Source organism: Rhagoletis pomonella, unplaced genomic scaffold (assembly GCF_013731165.1).
Source record: "Rhagoletis pomonella isolate Grant_MI unplaced genomic scaffold, Rhpom_1.0 Rhpom_scaffold_00009, whole genome shotgun sequence".
Classification (NCBI taxonomy): Eukaryota; Metazoa; Arthropoda; class Insecta; order Diptera; family Tephritidae; genus Rhagoletis; species Rhagoletis pomonella.
Window position 1 is genome coordinate 38,857,576 of NW_023458563.1, and position 15,627 is coordinate 38,873,202.

At 33.0% G+C, this 15,627-nt stretch overlaps 1 protein-coding gene across 1 annotated transcript in view; it reads right to left on the bottom strand.

The window, feature by feature from the left end:
* Positions 1-5,160: 5,160 nt before the first annotated feature.
* Positions 5,161-15,627, bottom strand: part of LOC118745777 (zwei Ig domain protein zig-8) — a gene marked incomplete in the record, with an annotated part of 214,651 nt that continues 204,184 nt past the window's right edge. Inside the window, 1 exon segment of the mRNA XM_036479443.1 lies at positions 5,161-5,400. Coding sequence (XP_036335336.1) covers positions 5,379-5,400 — 22 coding nt within the window.

The following is a 15,627-nucleotide window of genomic DNA, read 5'->3' on the forward strand; positions in this document are numbered from 1 at the left end:
GACAATTTCCATTTCCAAAAACAAGTAATTCTTTTATCGACAACTCCCCTGGGGGGTTCCCCATACAATCATTTCAAAAAATCACCATTTTTGGCCTTTACATGAAAAAATCAGCTAAATGGCTATGTTTTTTCTTTATTTTTATTTATTTATTTATAATAATATTTATTATTTATTTATAATAATATCTATTTTTTAAGAAATTTATTTAGTCAGAACATATGTAAATGAAAAAATTAATTTAGGTGAGTTATAGAAAAGAAACTAAAAAAAATTATTGTTTGAAAAATATATTTTTTACTTTCAAGTCTGGGCAATTTCGCACGGCTCTCTAATGTCGTCGCCATAACAGCCTCTACATTTTCCGGTATAACCCGTTTGGAAACGCTAGGTAGCAATTGAACATGTCGTTCCGTTCCTTGTATGTGTGATGGAATTTTTGGATCATTAAACGGTGGATCATCTTGATTTAAATATTCTTTCAATGTATCGTACGGAATGCTTCGCGTGAATGGTGGTTCAAATACGATATTTATATCATTCAAATTGATCATTTCCGTATAACTTGTGCAATTAAAGTTTATATCTGGTTTTTTATAAACTCTAAGTTCCATTGGCTCGTCCACATCGGTTCGATAGCGTAGAATTTTCTTGATGGCACAGTCGCGCTTTTCTTTGCTATCATCAAACAACATTGATAACAAGATATTTTCCGAATGCGCATAATATGAATTATCTTTAATTACTCGATTGACGATTTTGCGTAAACGAGGTTCTAGAAATCGTGACCAACCAATGAACTTGAAAAATAATGCACTGCCGTACACGACAGAGCTGTAATACTTGATATTGAAGTACATTGGCACATAACATTTAATTATAAATTCAACCAGAATTCTTAAATTTGCATCTGGATTTTCCGTTGTCACATATAATCGCAATAATCTAGCGGCCTTGGTGAGCCACCGAGAATGTACAATTTTCCCTGGTTTGATGTTAGCCATATCAACCGGAACCACGCCGCTGGAAATTGCATGGGCCATGTCGTATAAGTACTTCGAATCGGTGGAAAATTCAATTTTTTCTGGAGCAGGGGGCATATTTTGCAACTCAATTTTCTGGAAGCCGGCCACCACCTGAAAATATATAATAATAAAATAATTAAAAATGGTTGACAATTATAATAAATGAGTGATAGCAATAACTTACCGGAAGAGTTTCACAAGTTTCGATTTGACGGCTCAGTTTTCCGGTTGCCGATCTTGGTCCAGTGCTGGTTGATTTATCCAAAGCTTCAAACAAATGCCGAAACGGAAGTTCGTTGAAGTGTAGAAGGCAAACGAACCAATGCAATGGTCTTTTTAACAGCAATTCGAATCGTCGTATAATTCCACCGTGTGGGCCAGTGTTTGTTGGCTCACCGTCAGCGCATATTCCAATTAATGCATCCAGTGATATATTTTTATCGTTGAAAAAACCATTTAATTTGGTTGTTTTGTATTCAGCGGTTTCATGTTCCAGTCTTACGTAACCAATCAACTCAGAATTGGGTTCTCTCAAAATAACAAGATGAGGTTCTTTTACCATCCTAGTATGATACTTCTCATCAATTTTATCTATCGTTAAAGTATCATCTTTTCTGCCATCGAATGAAAACGCTAACAAATTGGTATCATCTAACCGTTTGCGAAGCACTTCTTGTCTGCATTTCTCTTTTTCTCTGCGAACTTTCGATTTATCCATGATGAGAGGTTTCCCATGCTTATCTTTAATTTTAAAATCTTGCAAAAGAGCGGTTCCCAATGCTGATGCTACTCTGTCAGGCACACCAAATCTGTCACATACCAAGGCAAAGTTAAAACAATCGTATCTATCTGTGTATTGTGAACTTGTGCTTCTATCCATATCTTCTTGAACCGGTGGCGGTGCGTATGTTGAATCATCGGGATCTTGGTATGTTGGCATTGATGACATAGACGTTGCTCCTTGCTCTTCAGTTTCCATCACAAATGCATCCATTGTTAGTCTTCTCTGATTATGTTGATCGTGCATGAACTCTTTGAGGCGTTCGGGAACCCAGCCGCATGCACATGGAGCTGCCTTCAAATCGCATTTACATGTTCCAATGTAAAAAATTGTTTCCAGAGATTTTACATACTCTGTAAATTGTTGGGTGTTGTTTCTTCTCTTGATTTGCTCTTGATACTTGTCAAGCAATTTATTCAATTTTATTAAATACACTTTTTTTCAGCATTATTTCCATACCAAGTTTTTCCCAAATTCCAATCAACTTATCTTGTACTTGAATAGTGAATGATTTATGGGAAAACTTTTTTTGTTCTGTTTTAGCACGTTCGCTTAAGTAAAAATAATATCTCAAGATATCCAGATGGGTTGGTAAATTAAGATCAGTTAAATCAGTAGACACACCAAAAACAGTAACATCATGCTTGGGTATATGACCCATTGGGCTTTCGATAGTTGTTGATGTAGTTGCTTCATCTTGCGGTGTAGAGGATGGTGGATTCATTGTAAACTTTTTGATTTGGAATGGTCACTTCACTTATTATTATTTTTGAAATATTTTTTTATCTGAAATTAGCACTTCACACTTTGAGTTCTTCACAACGACTTAATGCATTCACAAAAACTGTTGCGTTATATATGGTCTACGAGACGAGGTAATAAGAATGAAATGGTAATTTCAATTCTACCTGCTGTGTCTTGTGGTGGCTTAAAAAACAACACAAGCAATTTTACGATCTGCAATTGTGTCACAGTGATACCTTCATGTTTAAAAGGGTTGCGGTGCATTCCAGTGATACCTTAATTGTTAAAATGCTTGCAAAAAACGCGCATTTCTTAAGAAGGTGCCTTAAAATACCCACAAAAAGGGTTGCAAAAACAACCTTCATTTCTTAAGTAGGTGCTATAAAAAAACTACACAAGTAAGTTTACGACATGCAGCTGTGTCTTAAAAAACGCACACAAGCAATTTTCCGATTTGCAATTGTGTCACAGTGATACCTTCATTTTTTAAAACGGTTGAATAAAAAACCCACACAACTATGTTTACGACATGCAAATGCATCACAGTGATGCCTTGCTTTTAAAAGGGTTGTAAAAACGCTAATTTCTAATCATTTTTTTAATTTCTTTTCTATTACTAAGTTAAATTCATTTTTTCATTTACATATGCTCTGACTAAATAAATTTCTAAAGAGAAAAATAAACTCCAAAAAGAAAAAACATAGGCATTTCGCTGATTTTTTCATGCAAAGTGCAAAACCGGCGATTTTTTGAAATGTTTGTATGGTGAACCCCCAGGGGGGTTCCAGGGGGTGTGCCACTGGCATCGGTGGGTCGGGCCTCCAAAGTTAGTGGGGGTCGGTCATACATTTGGACTCGATTGGAGCAAGATGGGTCAAAGTGGGATTTTTCAAAATTTGCCCCTACCCAAACGTTCGACCCAAATTGGGGGACATCAGAATTCGTTTTAGAGGTATGGTTCCTTCGGCAAAGTTTCTTATTTTGATCCCTAGAATATGATTTTCACAGAGCAAATCGACCCCACCCACAAATCGACCCGGCCTAATACATATATATGTATGCAGTTCATATTAAAAAAAATGTGTCCAAAAAATTACAAATAAAGTTAAACTGTTTGGTTCACGGCACTACAAACCAACCACGATTTTATTAACTTAAGTCAATATAAAATTTGTGCTTAGCACCTTAAACTAACCTCATTTTCATAAAAGTACTATATTATTATTACTATTTGTTCAAAACTAAAATGGTTAAAAGGAAAAAACTAGATCTTTATGTACATATTTTTATTAAAAATTTTGTTTAACAGCTAAACTAGTATTTATCTTTAGTATTTTAAACAAAAGTTATTGTTTAATTATCTTTACTATGTATCATTTAACATTTGATGGCAAAGTATGAAAATGTCGTTCATCTCAAACCATTCATCAACACCAACAGTCAATAAATCATTGACTGGTTTGATGTTTAAGTCGATATACGTAAATATGTTTGTTTTCACATTTCTAACATTTATTTTATTAGTTATCAGTTTTATAATTAGTTATGTATTTACTTCATCTACACCCTATTCGTTACATACTTGGTCTCTCGCTTGAATATATGTAGCTTTGGTTTCACCCATTTAAATTTTTACATACATATGTATTACGTATTCCCGAGCTTATTATCTGTTAATATTTTAAATTAATTCTTTTAATTATTTCATCAGATATTGTTCCTATTACTCCGTGCGACAGTAAATTTTACACACAAAAAAATGAATTTATTCGCAAAACTATGGGTAAATTATAGTAAAACTGCGTACTTAGTTTATTTCTCTAACGTCCGGATTTTATTAAAAGGACTTTGAAATTAAAAAAATTGGTTTATTTCAAAAAATGTTTAATTATTTAATTCAGTGCAATGTAGGATAACAATAAAGGTATCAAATAAAAGAAAAAACTATGTAGAATTATAACAGATTACATTTTTTGGAGCATAAGGACGAACGGGTATGGAAAACGTCCTTTAAAAATTTTGTCCTTAAATATCCTGGAAAATTTGGATTTTTTTTTAATTATTGTTTGAGGACTAATATGCGTACAACCTCATCATCGAATTTCGTCCTGCAAACTTTATTAACTTAAAGAGATACAAGTTTTTAAAAGCGCTTTTTCAATACCTATTCCTCCTTGTAAACCAAAAAACGTTATTGCTTTTAAATTCTACAGAATTGTTATTCTGCATTGCACTGATTTTTTTAATTAATTTTTTGAACTAAGCATATCTTTAAAATTTCAAAGTCCTTTGAAAAAATCTTGACGTCAGTGTGAAAAACTAAAAACCATATATGTAATACTCCTATATTGGCAGTAAGAGCTAGTACCGTCCGAAAACACTACAGTACAGATATATCAATAAACACGTAATAAAGAAAAGGAACACATGCGTTTATAAATAAACATGTAGACGACACATTTACAAAACCGGCACTCAAGTACACAATACATTGACAAAAACAGTACTAGACTATCTCGCTTTGATTTCGGAATGCTTACACATTGAGATGTTAGCTTACTATCAATATAGAAGTATTACATATATGCTAAAAACGCAGTTTTACTTTCCTTGGCCCATAGTTTTGTATGTATATTGTTTGTTTCGTGTGTTTTAAAATTGTTTTGTTTTTATCGCACGGTGTTATCTTGCAATTTATATCATCGTGATAAGTTTTATTATAATAATAAATAGTATTATTGTTTGTCTTACAAATGTCTTTGATCAGTGTGGTATTGCGTTCTGTATATAAAGAATACCCAGCCAGCTTCGCATAGTTGCATCGTTTTTTACATAAGTGGAAATTTAGGTCTGCAATAGAAGATCACATATAATTGTGAGATAAATTAGTGATATTTAAGCTATAGATATAGATGTATAGGTAATAGTGTTAAGACGATCTATATACATATAAGCTAACATATTGCATATATTTAAGCCTACAGTGTAACCAATTTTGGTGTAATTACTAATTCTGCATATTTATTTACAGAAAAATTAACGGCCAATACTAAGAATCCGAAGGCGGAAATTGATTTTTTGAACCATTCAAAAATAATTTGCAAAAAACCGTTTCGTTCAGGTTTGTTAGTATTAAATTAACATTAATAAATGCACTAAATTAAGTATACATCATACTCCTACCCTGTCGGATAAACAATACAAACAACAAAAAAGAAGGCACTAAATGAACGTACATTGGTATCTAGTCGTTCATTATAGTTTACTTTAATTGAATAATACTCGCGAAACTTAATGACTTAACCTAACCTAAGCCTTAATCAGCGGAATTATACTTTCGGAGTTGCCGGAGAAGAGGGACCCCACCAGTGTTGCCACACCCGAAAATAAAATTAAAAAAAAATCTTTCAAAAAGTTTAACAAATCCCGTTAAAATTAAGCAATTTATTTAACGGATCTTAATAAAACGAAAATGCTTGGAGTTACTGTTTGTTCTTCCTGAGCTTGATAAATTGGTTATAAAAATAAAAAGTAAGCAGGTAAGTAAGTAAAGGCTCTCTAAGGCCGAGATTTGTCGTCAAAAATAAGGATTTAATAGTCTAAGAGTTGCTTAATTTGAAAACTATGTATGTATTACACATTCTTTCAGGCTTTCAACATATACTGCTAAAGTTAACTGCCGTTTCTCTAGTTTTTGGAATGCATGCAAAAAACCAGTTTGATATCATGTTAATCATAATGTGCGTGATCTTGTCACGCAAATGAAGGGACCTAAAGTTCTAAGTCGCCACCGAACGGAAAATGGTTTTTATGAGGAGCGATTTCATGATAGAAGTACACTCGGAGGTTAGAAAATGCGACGACCGCAGATCGGGAATTGCGTAGAGCAACATTTACTGGAACTTTATATGGGATCTGGATTTCAGTCTTCCCAAAATAAATTTGAAAAATTGATTCAAATAGTAACTCTTCCGACTATGAATTTTTGAGGAAAATTATCCTTTTTGACTATTTTAATAAACAAATTTAGCAAAACGAAGAAAAGTTTAACATTTTAACAGGCAGGAAAAATTTAATCAATTTTGCTTAAATTTAAGTAAAACGGTAACGCTGGCCCCACCCATTTTGGGTAAATTTTCGCCGGGCAAAGTTACCAGTTCAATTGATTTAGTCTAAGAGGTGCAGTTTTCTAACAGCCTATAAGCAAACTGAAAGTTTATTACTTAAGCTTAAATTAGTGATGACATAACCATAACCATATAAAACAGCTGTTTCAACTAGAGGGCTGCATGAATGCATTCAAAACGGCTTTTGAATTATTCATATACAAAACGAATGACTGATTTTGGTTTCAAATTTTTTTGAATTTGAGTGAATAGCTGTTCTGATATTTGTGTCGACATCACAATATTCAAACAAAGTGAAAATAAATTGAATTGAAATAAATGACAATTTTGTGTATGAATATCCAAAAATATTTTTTCTATGCACATATGTACAAACATACAATGTATGTATGTATGTATTGCTGCGCTCCTATTACATACGAAAAAACTTGTTTGTAGAAAAAAACTTTTACCGAACTGAGTTTGAATGATTTGAATGTTTTCCATTCATTCATTCACATTCTTCCATTTGAAGGTAGAAAATATAAAACAAAGGCTGCGTTTCTTTATACATTCCGGATAATCCAATTTCACAGCCGGAATAAACAGAATGCGTTTGAAATATACGTCAAAATATCATCAGGAACGTTCTAAAGAATAAATAAACAAAAAAGTTTATTCCAAACGTTCAGAATGAATAAAGAAATGCAGCCAACATGTATATTCATAACTTACAAAATTCCAAACGCTGAGTGTTTTGTATGTGAAGTAAAATATTCAAATCTACTGTACTCTGTTTGTCTAGAAGTTTGAATGAATTCACGCAGCCCTCTAGTTTCAACCAGCCTTATGGCCAACACTCTATTCGAAAAGTGGTGCCACACCATAACGCCATAGCCATAACCATAGCCATAGAGACCAATTGAATTGAGTTTTACGCCATAACCATATCAGCTGATATCTGAGAAGTGCGTGTTGCCAGACGTTAAAAAAAAAATATTGTTCACAGACAACGTTTTTGGCATAAGTGTAGCTAATATGAACCATTTAGCTATCCAAAAACTTAAAATGTGGCTCGATATAATTTCTCACGCTGATTTCAACTGTACCAAAATTATTTGGCTCAAAAATATAAAAAAGATATAGAAGACTAAATTAATTTTTTTTGATTTCTTTAAATATTAACATCTTATGAACTACATAACCGATAAAGAAAAGGTGTCAAAATAAAGACAATTAATTTATCTTTCAGCTGATGTTAATAATTTATAATCTTTTTTTTATAGTTTTAATCCAAAAATACTAAAAGCCATATATGTAATACTCCTATGTTGGCAGTAGGAGCTAGTACCGTCCGAAAACACTACAGTACAGATATATCAGACTGTCTCGCTTTGATTTCGGAATGCTTACACATTGAGAAGTTAGCTTACTGCCAATATAGAAGTATTACATATATGCTAAAAACAAAAATAAATTTCGTAGTTTTTCATAAAATAACCTTTTTTAACAAAATTTCATTATTAATGCAAAAGAAGATTATATTATTAAAAAAGTACAAGTTATTACCTTTAATTTGATAGACATATTTTATTATTTTCTGCTGGTGAGTTTTAAGAATTTAGTGTTAATTTGGTGATAGTGAAAGAAGTTCTGTGCAAGTATCCTGCGATATTACACATTCTCCGCGTTTTGTTTCGCGTCTGGCAACACCGACATTGTTGAGTACGAAAGATCAGCTACTTATGGTTATGATACCTATAATCGATGATAGTTAATGTGGTTACGGTTATGGCAATGGTTATGGCTATGGCGTTATGGTACACCCAGAAAAAGGTTTAGTTATAATAACCAAGATTTGGTTATAGTGATCAAGTGGCATAGTTGGATATGGCGAAATAAATATATAGTTCACGAAAGTCTGCAATTTACTTAAGACTTCTAGTTGGGACAAATGTATATTTGTTAATAATTACAAAACGACTACCTTGATTGGACAATATTGTTAGTTGAATAAAATCATTGTTGAGCAAATATAAACAATGCTTTGGTTGATACAAGTTTTTAATTAATTTTGTGAACTTGCCGTAGACTTGATTAGCTAACCGTTTATTATTGGGAAAAAAGTTTCAGTTTGACACAAATAAAAATTTACTCGATGTTTGTTGTGTTTACTTTCTTCTTTTATTTGCATATATTAAGCATAAAAATACGTACATATTTACATAAGTTAGTTACTAAAGTAAATAATACATATGTGTATGGTGGTAAGAATTTCCTAAAAAAGAACGATGAAACAGGAACAGTCGTGCGAAAACCCAGGTCAATATCTGCTGGAAGTATACTGCCTTGCTTTTTCCTTAGCTAAATAGACACTTTCAAATTATAATTCACATGAATTATATATCCACTGAAAAACCCCGGTTGGCATCAAACTTTATATTTTTAATTAAACTTTAAACTATGCGCGCACCGAAACAACCTGCGATGATAGCAAAACTGAAACTGTGACAAACAAGTATGGGCATGTCATAGCACACATGGCGCAGCGATCGACATGCCATAGCTTACTGAGCGCTCTGGGACCACATGCGTGTTTCACCCATATACGAACAGCGGTAGCGGAGCAATGATTTCCACGCACAATGCAATGGTCGGCATACTAGCGCATTCAAACGATTCAATAAGTGGGACTGTGTGCATTGCTCAGCTGGCGCTCTTCGTATGTGCTCAGAGAGCGCTCAGCATTCTTTAGGGGTGGCTCACAAGCATGAATATGTTCCACTCTCAAACCAAATCGTGGTTGCCTCAACTAAGATTTGGTAACTATGACTAAACCACGTGTTGAAAGAAAGCCTATCTGCATTAGCAGAGCTTAATAACATCCTTTTATGAACCATACGTTAAGTTGAATGGAATTTGTAGAAATATGCTGCAAAGAAATATTTATTAGTATTAACCAAACCCTTCAACTAAATTAACGATTTGTTACAACCTAGATGAATATTAGAAGCTTTAATATATTTAGTTATAATAACCAATCGATGGTAATAGTTCCCAATCCTTGGTAACAGTTCCCAAATATTGTCAAAATTCGGGAACTAAATATCTTTAGTTGTCGAAACTAATCCTTTTTCTCAGTGTATGTCACCACTTAGTCTGTTCCTTTGAACTTCGGACTAAAACCTGTGGAACTGTCGAACTACAATTTTACGCTCTCAAATGAAATTAAAAGGAGAACAGATGCAGAAGTGCATGGGAACGCAAAAAGCACTATTTCCTTAAAACGTCAGTCGGTTTGTTTACATGTCATTTGTACACCACTTATTTGGCTGAAATATCACTAACTAATTATTAAAATCTATACATATTCAAATATTTCGTTGTTTACTTGCATTTTTGTACAAAAATAAGATTCTTTGCTTACACCGCTTTATGTTTTTGTTTACGTATGCAAATCAGCTGATCGTTTGACACTTTTCATGAACTTACAGGAAAAAGAACTCCGGACTAAGTCCTGTAACTTCTGACTAGGAACAGTTGCTCAGTTACTCTCTCAAAAGTGTTCCCACTTACAGGTTTTATGTCAATAGGAACGACTTCCTGTAAGTTCTGACTAAATCCTGTAAACTTGACTGCTATTGGAACAGACTAACTAATTTAACCTTAAGACCGCTATGTATATAGAGCAGTGGTCGACATGCCATAGCTCACTGAGCGCTCTCTGAGCACATGTGCGTTTCACACGTATACGAAGAGCGGAAGCTGAGCAGCAGGGATGAAAAATGGAAGTTTCAGTTTGTACCTAATATCATAAAATAAATGTACCTAAATGACACAGATTGTACCTAAAAAAAGTTACATCATTCATTTGTAGTTTTTTTTTTATAAATTTTACTTAAAACATGTATACAAAAGGTCGATATAATTTAAACATGATTAGGTTTTTTTTTTACCTTAGCATAATTTTGACTACTGTAAAATATGCGGCAAGTCTAGAGAAAATAATCAATTTGCCGTAAGTAACTTCGACAGCATTTTAAATATATTTGCAGAAATCAAAAAGCGAATATGGGTCTAGTAGCTATAGTTCTCATCTAAAGAAAATATGAAATTTGAAGACAGCCTAGACACTGGACTGTATGGGCGAATAACAACAAAATTTATCGACATATTTTGACACAACTTTCTTTCTTTAGCCCTACCTTTATCGATGATATTATGGGCCAAAAACTTACAAATAGCCGCTTTAGCAGCGCATGTACACGCCTGAAGGCCTATTCTGATCTAAATCAAACAAACTACAATTTTTTAGTCCCATTTGACAATTTGTTTTCACTCATTTGACCGCAAATGCCATTGAATTTGACTTATAGCCCAGTTATGCATACTTAGCTTTGCATGAGAGTTGTCACATAAGAATCTGTTAAACGGGCTTTGCGTGTAAGCGGTTACCCAACGCATTAGCACTTAATATGTAGAATTCTGTTGGGTACCTCACGAAAAATGTCAGCTTTTTGAGGTACTTAGGCGGGCTGGGTACTTAACTTACTGATGTAGTTTCATCTTCTTGTTAACTTTCATAAATACTTGAATAACAACATTTAATGAAGTATACATAGTTTAAAACCAAAATCATAGCATTATTTTAACACATAAACAAGTAAAGAAAAACTTGATTTTAAAAAATATTTAGTGCAATGGTATGTCACTTTTACAAGAATTAAATTGTTTAAAAAGTCAAAGTTGGACATACCATTTTTTACCAAATTCAAAATGATATTGTTTGCCACTTACTTACACTAAATGCAATGTAAAATGTTTAAGATAATACATAATATGACTTTTTTTATTTCTTTCTTTTTGACCTTTTTTCTTTAGAATCGTTTATAAATCAAAATGAATGCGAAGCTTCTCCCGTGCCTACAAGTGAATATATTAGCACGGTAAAGGCAAAAGAGAAAAAAACTAAAAATGCACTGATCAAAAGACCCAAAATCTAGTGACTATACCTAATGTACCTGTAAGTCATCAAACGTCGGAAAAAGGTACAATACTTTTTACTTGAATTATGGTAAACGCATTTTGGTGGCAAAGGATGGCGAGGGCCTTGAAAAGGATTTGGCTTAATTTTCCGCTACAGCAGGGGAACTTGTACAATTAAATAACATAATTAACTGGTAAATATTTGATTTAAATTTCGATATGGGTAAGGTACTTTTCTCATACAAGTTGTATGTGCGTATTCCCAAATCATTTTGTAAAAAAGTCTTTTATTTTACGTTGGTTAATATGGTCACCGTAAGAATCGTCGATGATTCTACTATGTTCATTAGGGTGGTCCAAAAATGCATGTGAAAAAGTAAGGTCGGAATTTGTATGCTCTCACCCCTTAGGATGGTTCTGTATCGAAAAAATTAATGTATGTAAGTACCACATTAAGAAGAGATAGACCTATTAAAATGTATACTTAAATGATCAGAACGTCGAGCTGAGTCGATTTAGCCATGTCCGTCTGTCTGTCTGTCTGTCCGTCTGTTTGTATGCAATCTAGTCTCTCAGTTTTCGAGATATCCGGATGAAATTTGGTAGGTGGGTGTATTTTTATAATGCATTAATCATTTGTCGGAACCGGAAGAATCGGACCACTATAACATATAGCTCCCATACAACTGGTTGTTCAGATATGAGATTTTTCGATATAACTTCTCCATTTATGCAGCTAAGAACATGAAATTTTGCAATACTTCCATCCATTATCAACAGAGAACTCAGAATGAAAATTACAAAGATCGTGTCACTATAACCTATAGCTCCCGTACTACGTATTGTTCAGATAAAAGATTTTTCGTTATAACTCCTCCATTTAAGTAGCTAGTAACATGATCGGGTCGCTATAACCTATAGCCTACATACAACTGATTGTTCAGATATGAGACTTTTTGCCATAACTACTCCATTTATGCAGCTAGGAACATGAAAATTCTCACCGTTTTCACTCATTATTAACAGAATATTTACAGTGAAAATAACAAAGATCGGGTCACTACAACATATATCTCCCATTCAACTGATTGTTCAGTTATGAGAATTTTCGTTATCATTCCTCGATTTATGCAGCTAGGAACATGAAATTTTGCAATACTTCCAACGATTGTCAACAGAATCCTTACAGTGAAAATAACAAAGATCGGGTCACTTTTACATATAGCTCCCATACAACTGATTGTTCAGATATGAGATTCTTTGTTATAACTTCTAAATATATGCAGCTAGAAACATGATATTTCGCACTATTTTCACTCATTATCAACAGATAGTTTACAGTAAAACTAACAAAGATCGGGTCACTGTAACTTATATATTGAATCCATATAACTGATTGTTCAGATATGGGGTTTTAATGTAAAACTAATTCATTTGGACAGCTAAAACTGATAAATTTCGTAAGCTATTGTATAAATAATAATACAAAGTCTACTGAGAGAATTGTCAAAATCTATGCTGTATAAGCCTTATCTCGAATACCACTGATTGTTCCTATACCAGTTTTTTCGATATATCTCCTTTATGTAGGAAGCTAAACCCATTAAATTGTGTTACCGGTTTACATACCGATCACACAGCAATGAAAATCACTTTGATTGGTGCTATATAAGATATATCTTCCATACCTCTGATTGTTTAGATAAGATTTTTATATGTGTAACTCCTCTATCTATGTGTGCTGTGAATATATAAATTTTTTCAAATGCACTAATCTGTTAAAGTAAAGTTTGCAGATTTTCATGAAAGGTATGAAGCGTTCGGCATAGCTGAAGACAGCGCTGCTCTTACTTGTTTTATTTTGAAATCAAAAATATTTAGAGGTCGCTCAAAGCGCCCAAAGTTTTCCATGTATTTTATATGGGGAAACAACAACTCAATAGAAATGGTATAGAATTCTTAAAAATCATTATTCTTCTATCGGAAAACCCAGCTTATCTGCGGGAGATTCCCAATAATAATAACCATTCTTTCATCGCAACTATAATTTATAGGTCCGCCAAAAACCCACAAAAACCCCGAAAAACTCAATGAGGAGACTAATAAAAAACCTTTGGTATATAAAAATGGATGAACGGATTTTGACGAGATTTTCTCTAATGTACACTGTATCGACTGGAGAGGGATCGTTTTTTACTTAGAATTTTAATAGGGTTGCCACCTGTCTAAAAAACTGTAAGATCCGCACCGTTCGTTGGATTACAAAAGATGAGGTGTCAAATGAAAGGGATTGACCTCTAAAAAAGCACTAATATTTTTTTTTAATAGGGTTGCCATCTGTTAATAAAATTACTAAATTCAATTCTAATAAGCGTAGGCGTCAGTTCTGCACCGTCACTGTGAAACGAAAAGACCTAGCCTGTGGATGTGTAATAATGTATTATTTTTCTGAGTAGGCTTGCCAAATGTTTAAAAACTATAAGATCTTCAACGTCCGTTGGATAAAAAAATTAGATACCGAACGAAAACGCATTCAAAAACTTTAAGGTTTTTGAGTAGGGTTGCCACCTATTTAAAATTACTTTGTTCGATACATAGTATAAAGCAAAGGCGATATATTTTAACCACGCCACTGAACGGATTTAGACACAATTTTTTATGTATATAATAAACGAAGTACGTGATGACATATGATTTCTTTCTCCAAATACGTAAATGTACATACATATGCATACATTCAGCGCGTGGCGAAGCCTCGCGCATCCGTGGCCGGCTAGTAAATACATATATCTAACACATACATATGTACATATATGTGCATCGCTCATTTACTATAAAAGTATCATAATCCCAGAAAAGCAAAAATCGCGCTAAGTATGCAAGAATGAACATTACCTCGTTCTTATGATGTGTAAAAATTGCATAGCTGTAGCGATTGCCAGTAGCTCACCAGAACAAAATCAGGCTTATCTTGAGTTTCGCCCGAAAAAAAATTCACCCGAAAAATGTTCATGCGCGCATAGTAAATTCACAGAAACAAATAGTGAAAAGTGAACCGTTTTGAAGAAAATGAAACTCATGATAAAGCTGAATATGTATTAATTTTTCCCCAGGGAGTATATGTAAATTCAAAACTTTTAAGCTGGTTTTCTCGAGTTTTTAGTTTTTTGAGTTATGAAAATATTGAAGTAAAACTCAATTAAAAAATTTCAAAATTCATTTGGACTCACCCACGTCAAATATTTAAAATGGAAACAAAAAAATTGAAATTCATGTTCATCAAAATTTTCCATATCATTATGAAATGATTAAAAATGTCTTTTAATCGCATACATATTCCCTTTAACAACCACCCTTTAATTCTTTGAAAAAAAAATAACTTTTTTAATTATTCTTTACATCGAAATCAGTGCACACTCATCTGCTATCAAAAACAGTTATAAGCAAGTAAGCGTATACCAGTTTTTTCAGAATATTTCTAGTACTGCGAGCACATAGCTGTTTTTGATCAGTTCTAAACCAAAAGAGATATAAGAAAACGGCAAATGCAGAAATGTTGGCAATAGATAGTGTTAATAAAATATGCAATAAAAAAATTTACAAAAATCACATAACTGTTTTTGTTGGCGCAGCGACGATATGTAGTTGTACTCATGATACAAAAAAGAAGGTAGTTCCATTTAATGACATTCGTTGTTGTTGCTAACCATTTGACTTTTAATAAAATTATGACATTTCATAAAATTCATGCTACCTGATCACCAGAGATAATATTTTTTTTTTGTAAAAGTAAACAAAAATGTATGAAAATGAGTGAAGTTTAGTGAAGTTATTGAACATATATGAAAGGAGGGCTGCATGACCATCCGTCACCTCTCGAATTCAAGTACAGATTTCGATCATACCTTCTAGGTAATTTTTTAACCACTTAAAGAAATTATTGTTGTTGTCATAAAGATTCTAAAATGTATGCATGAACTTTATT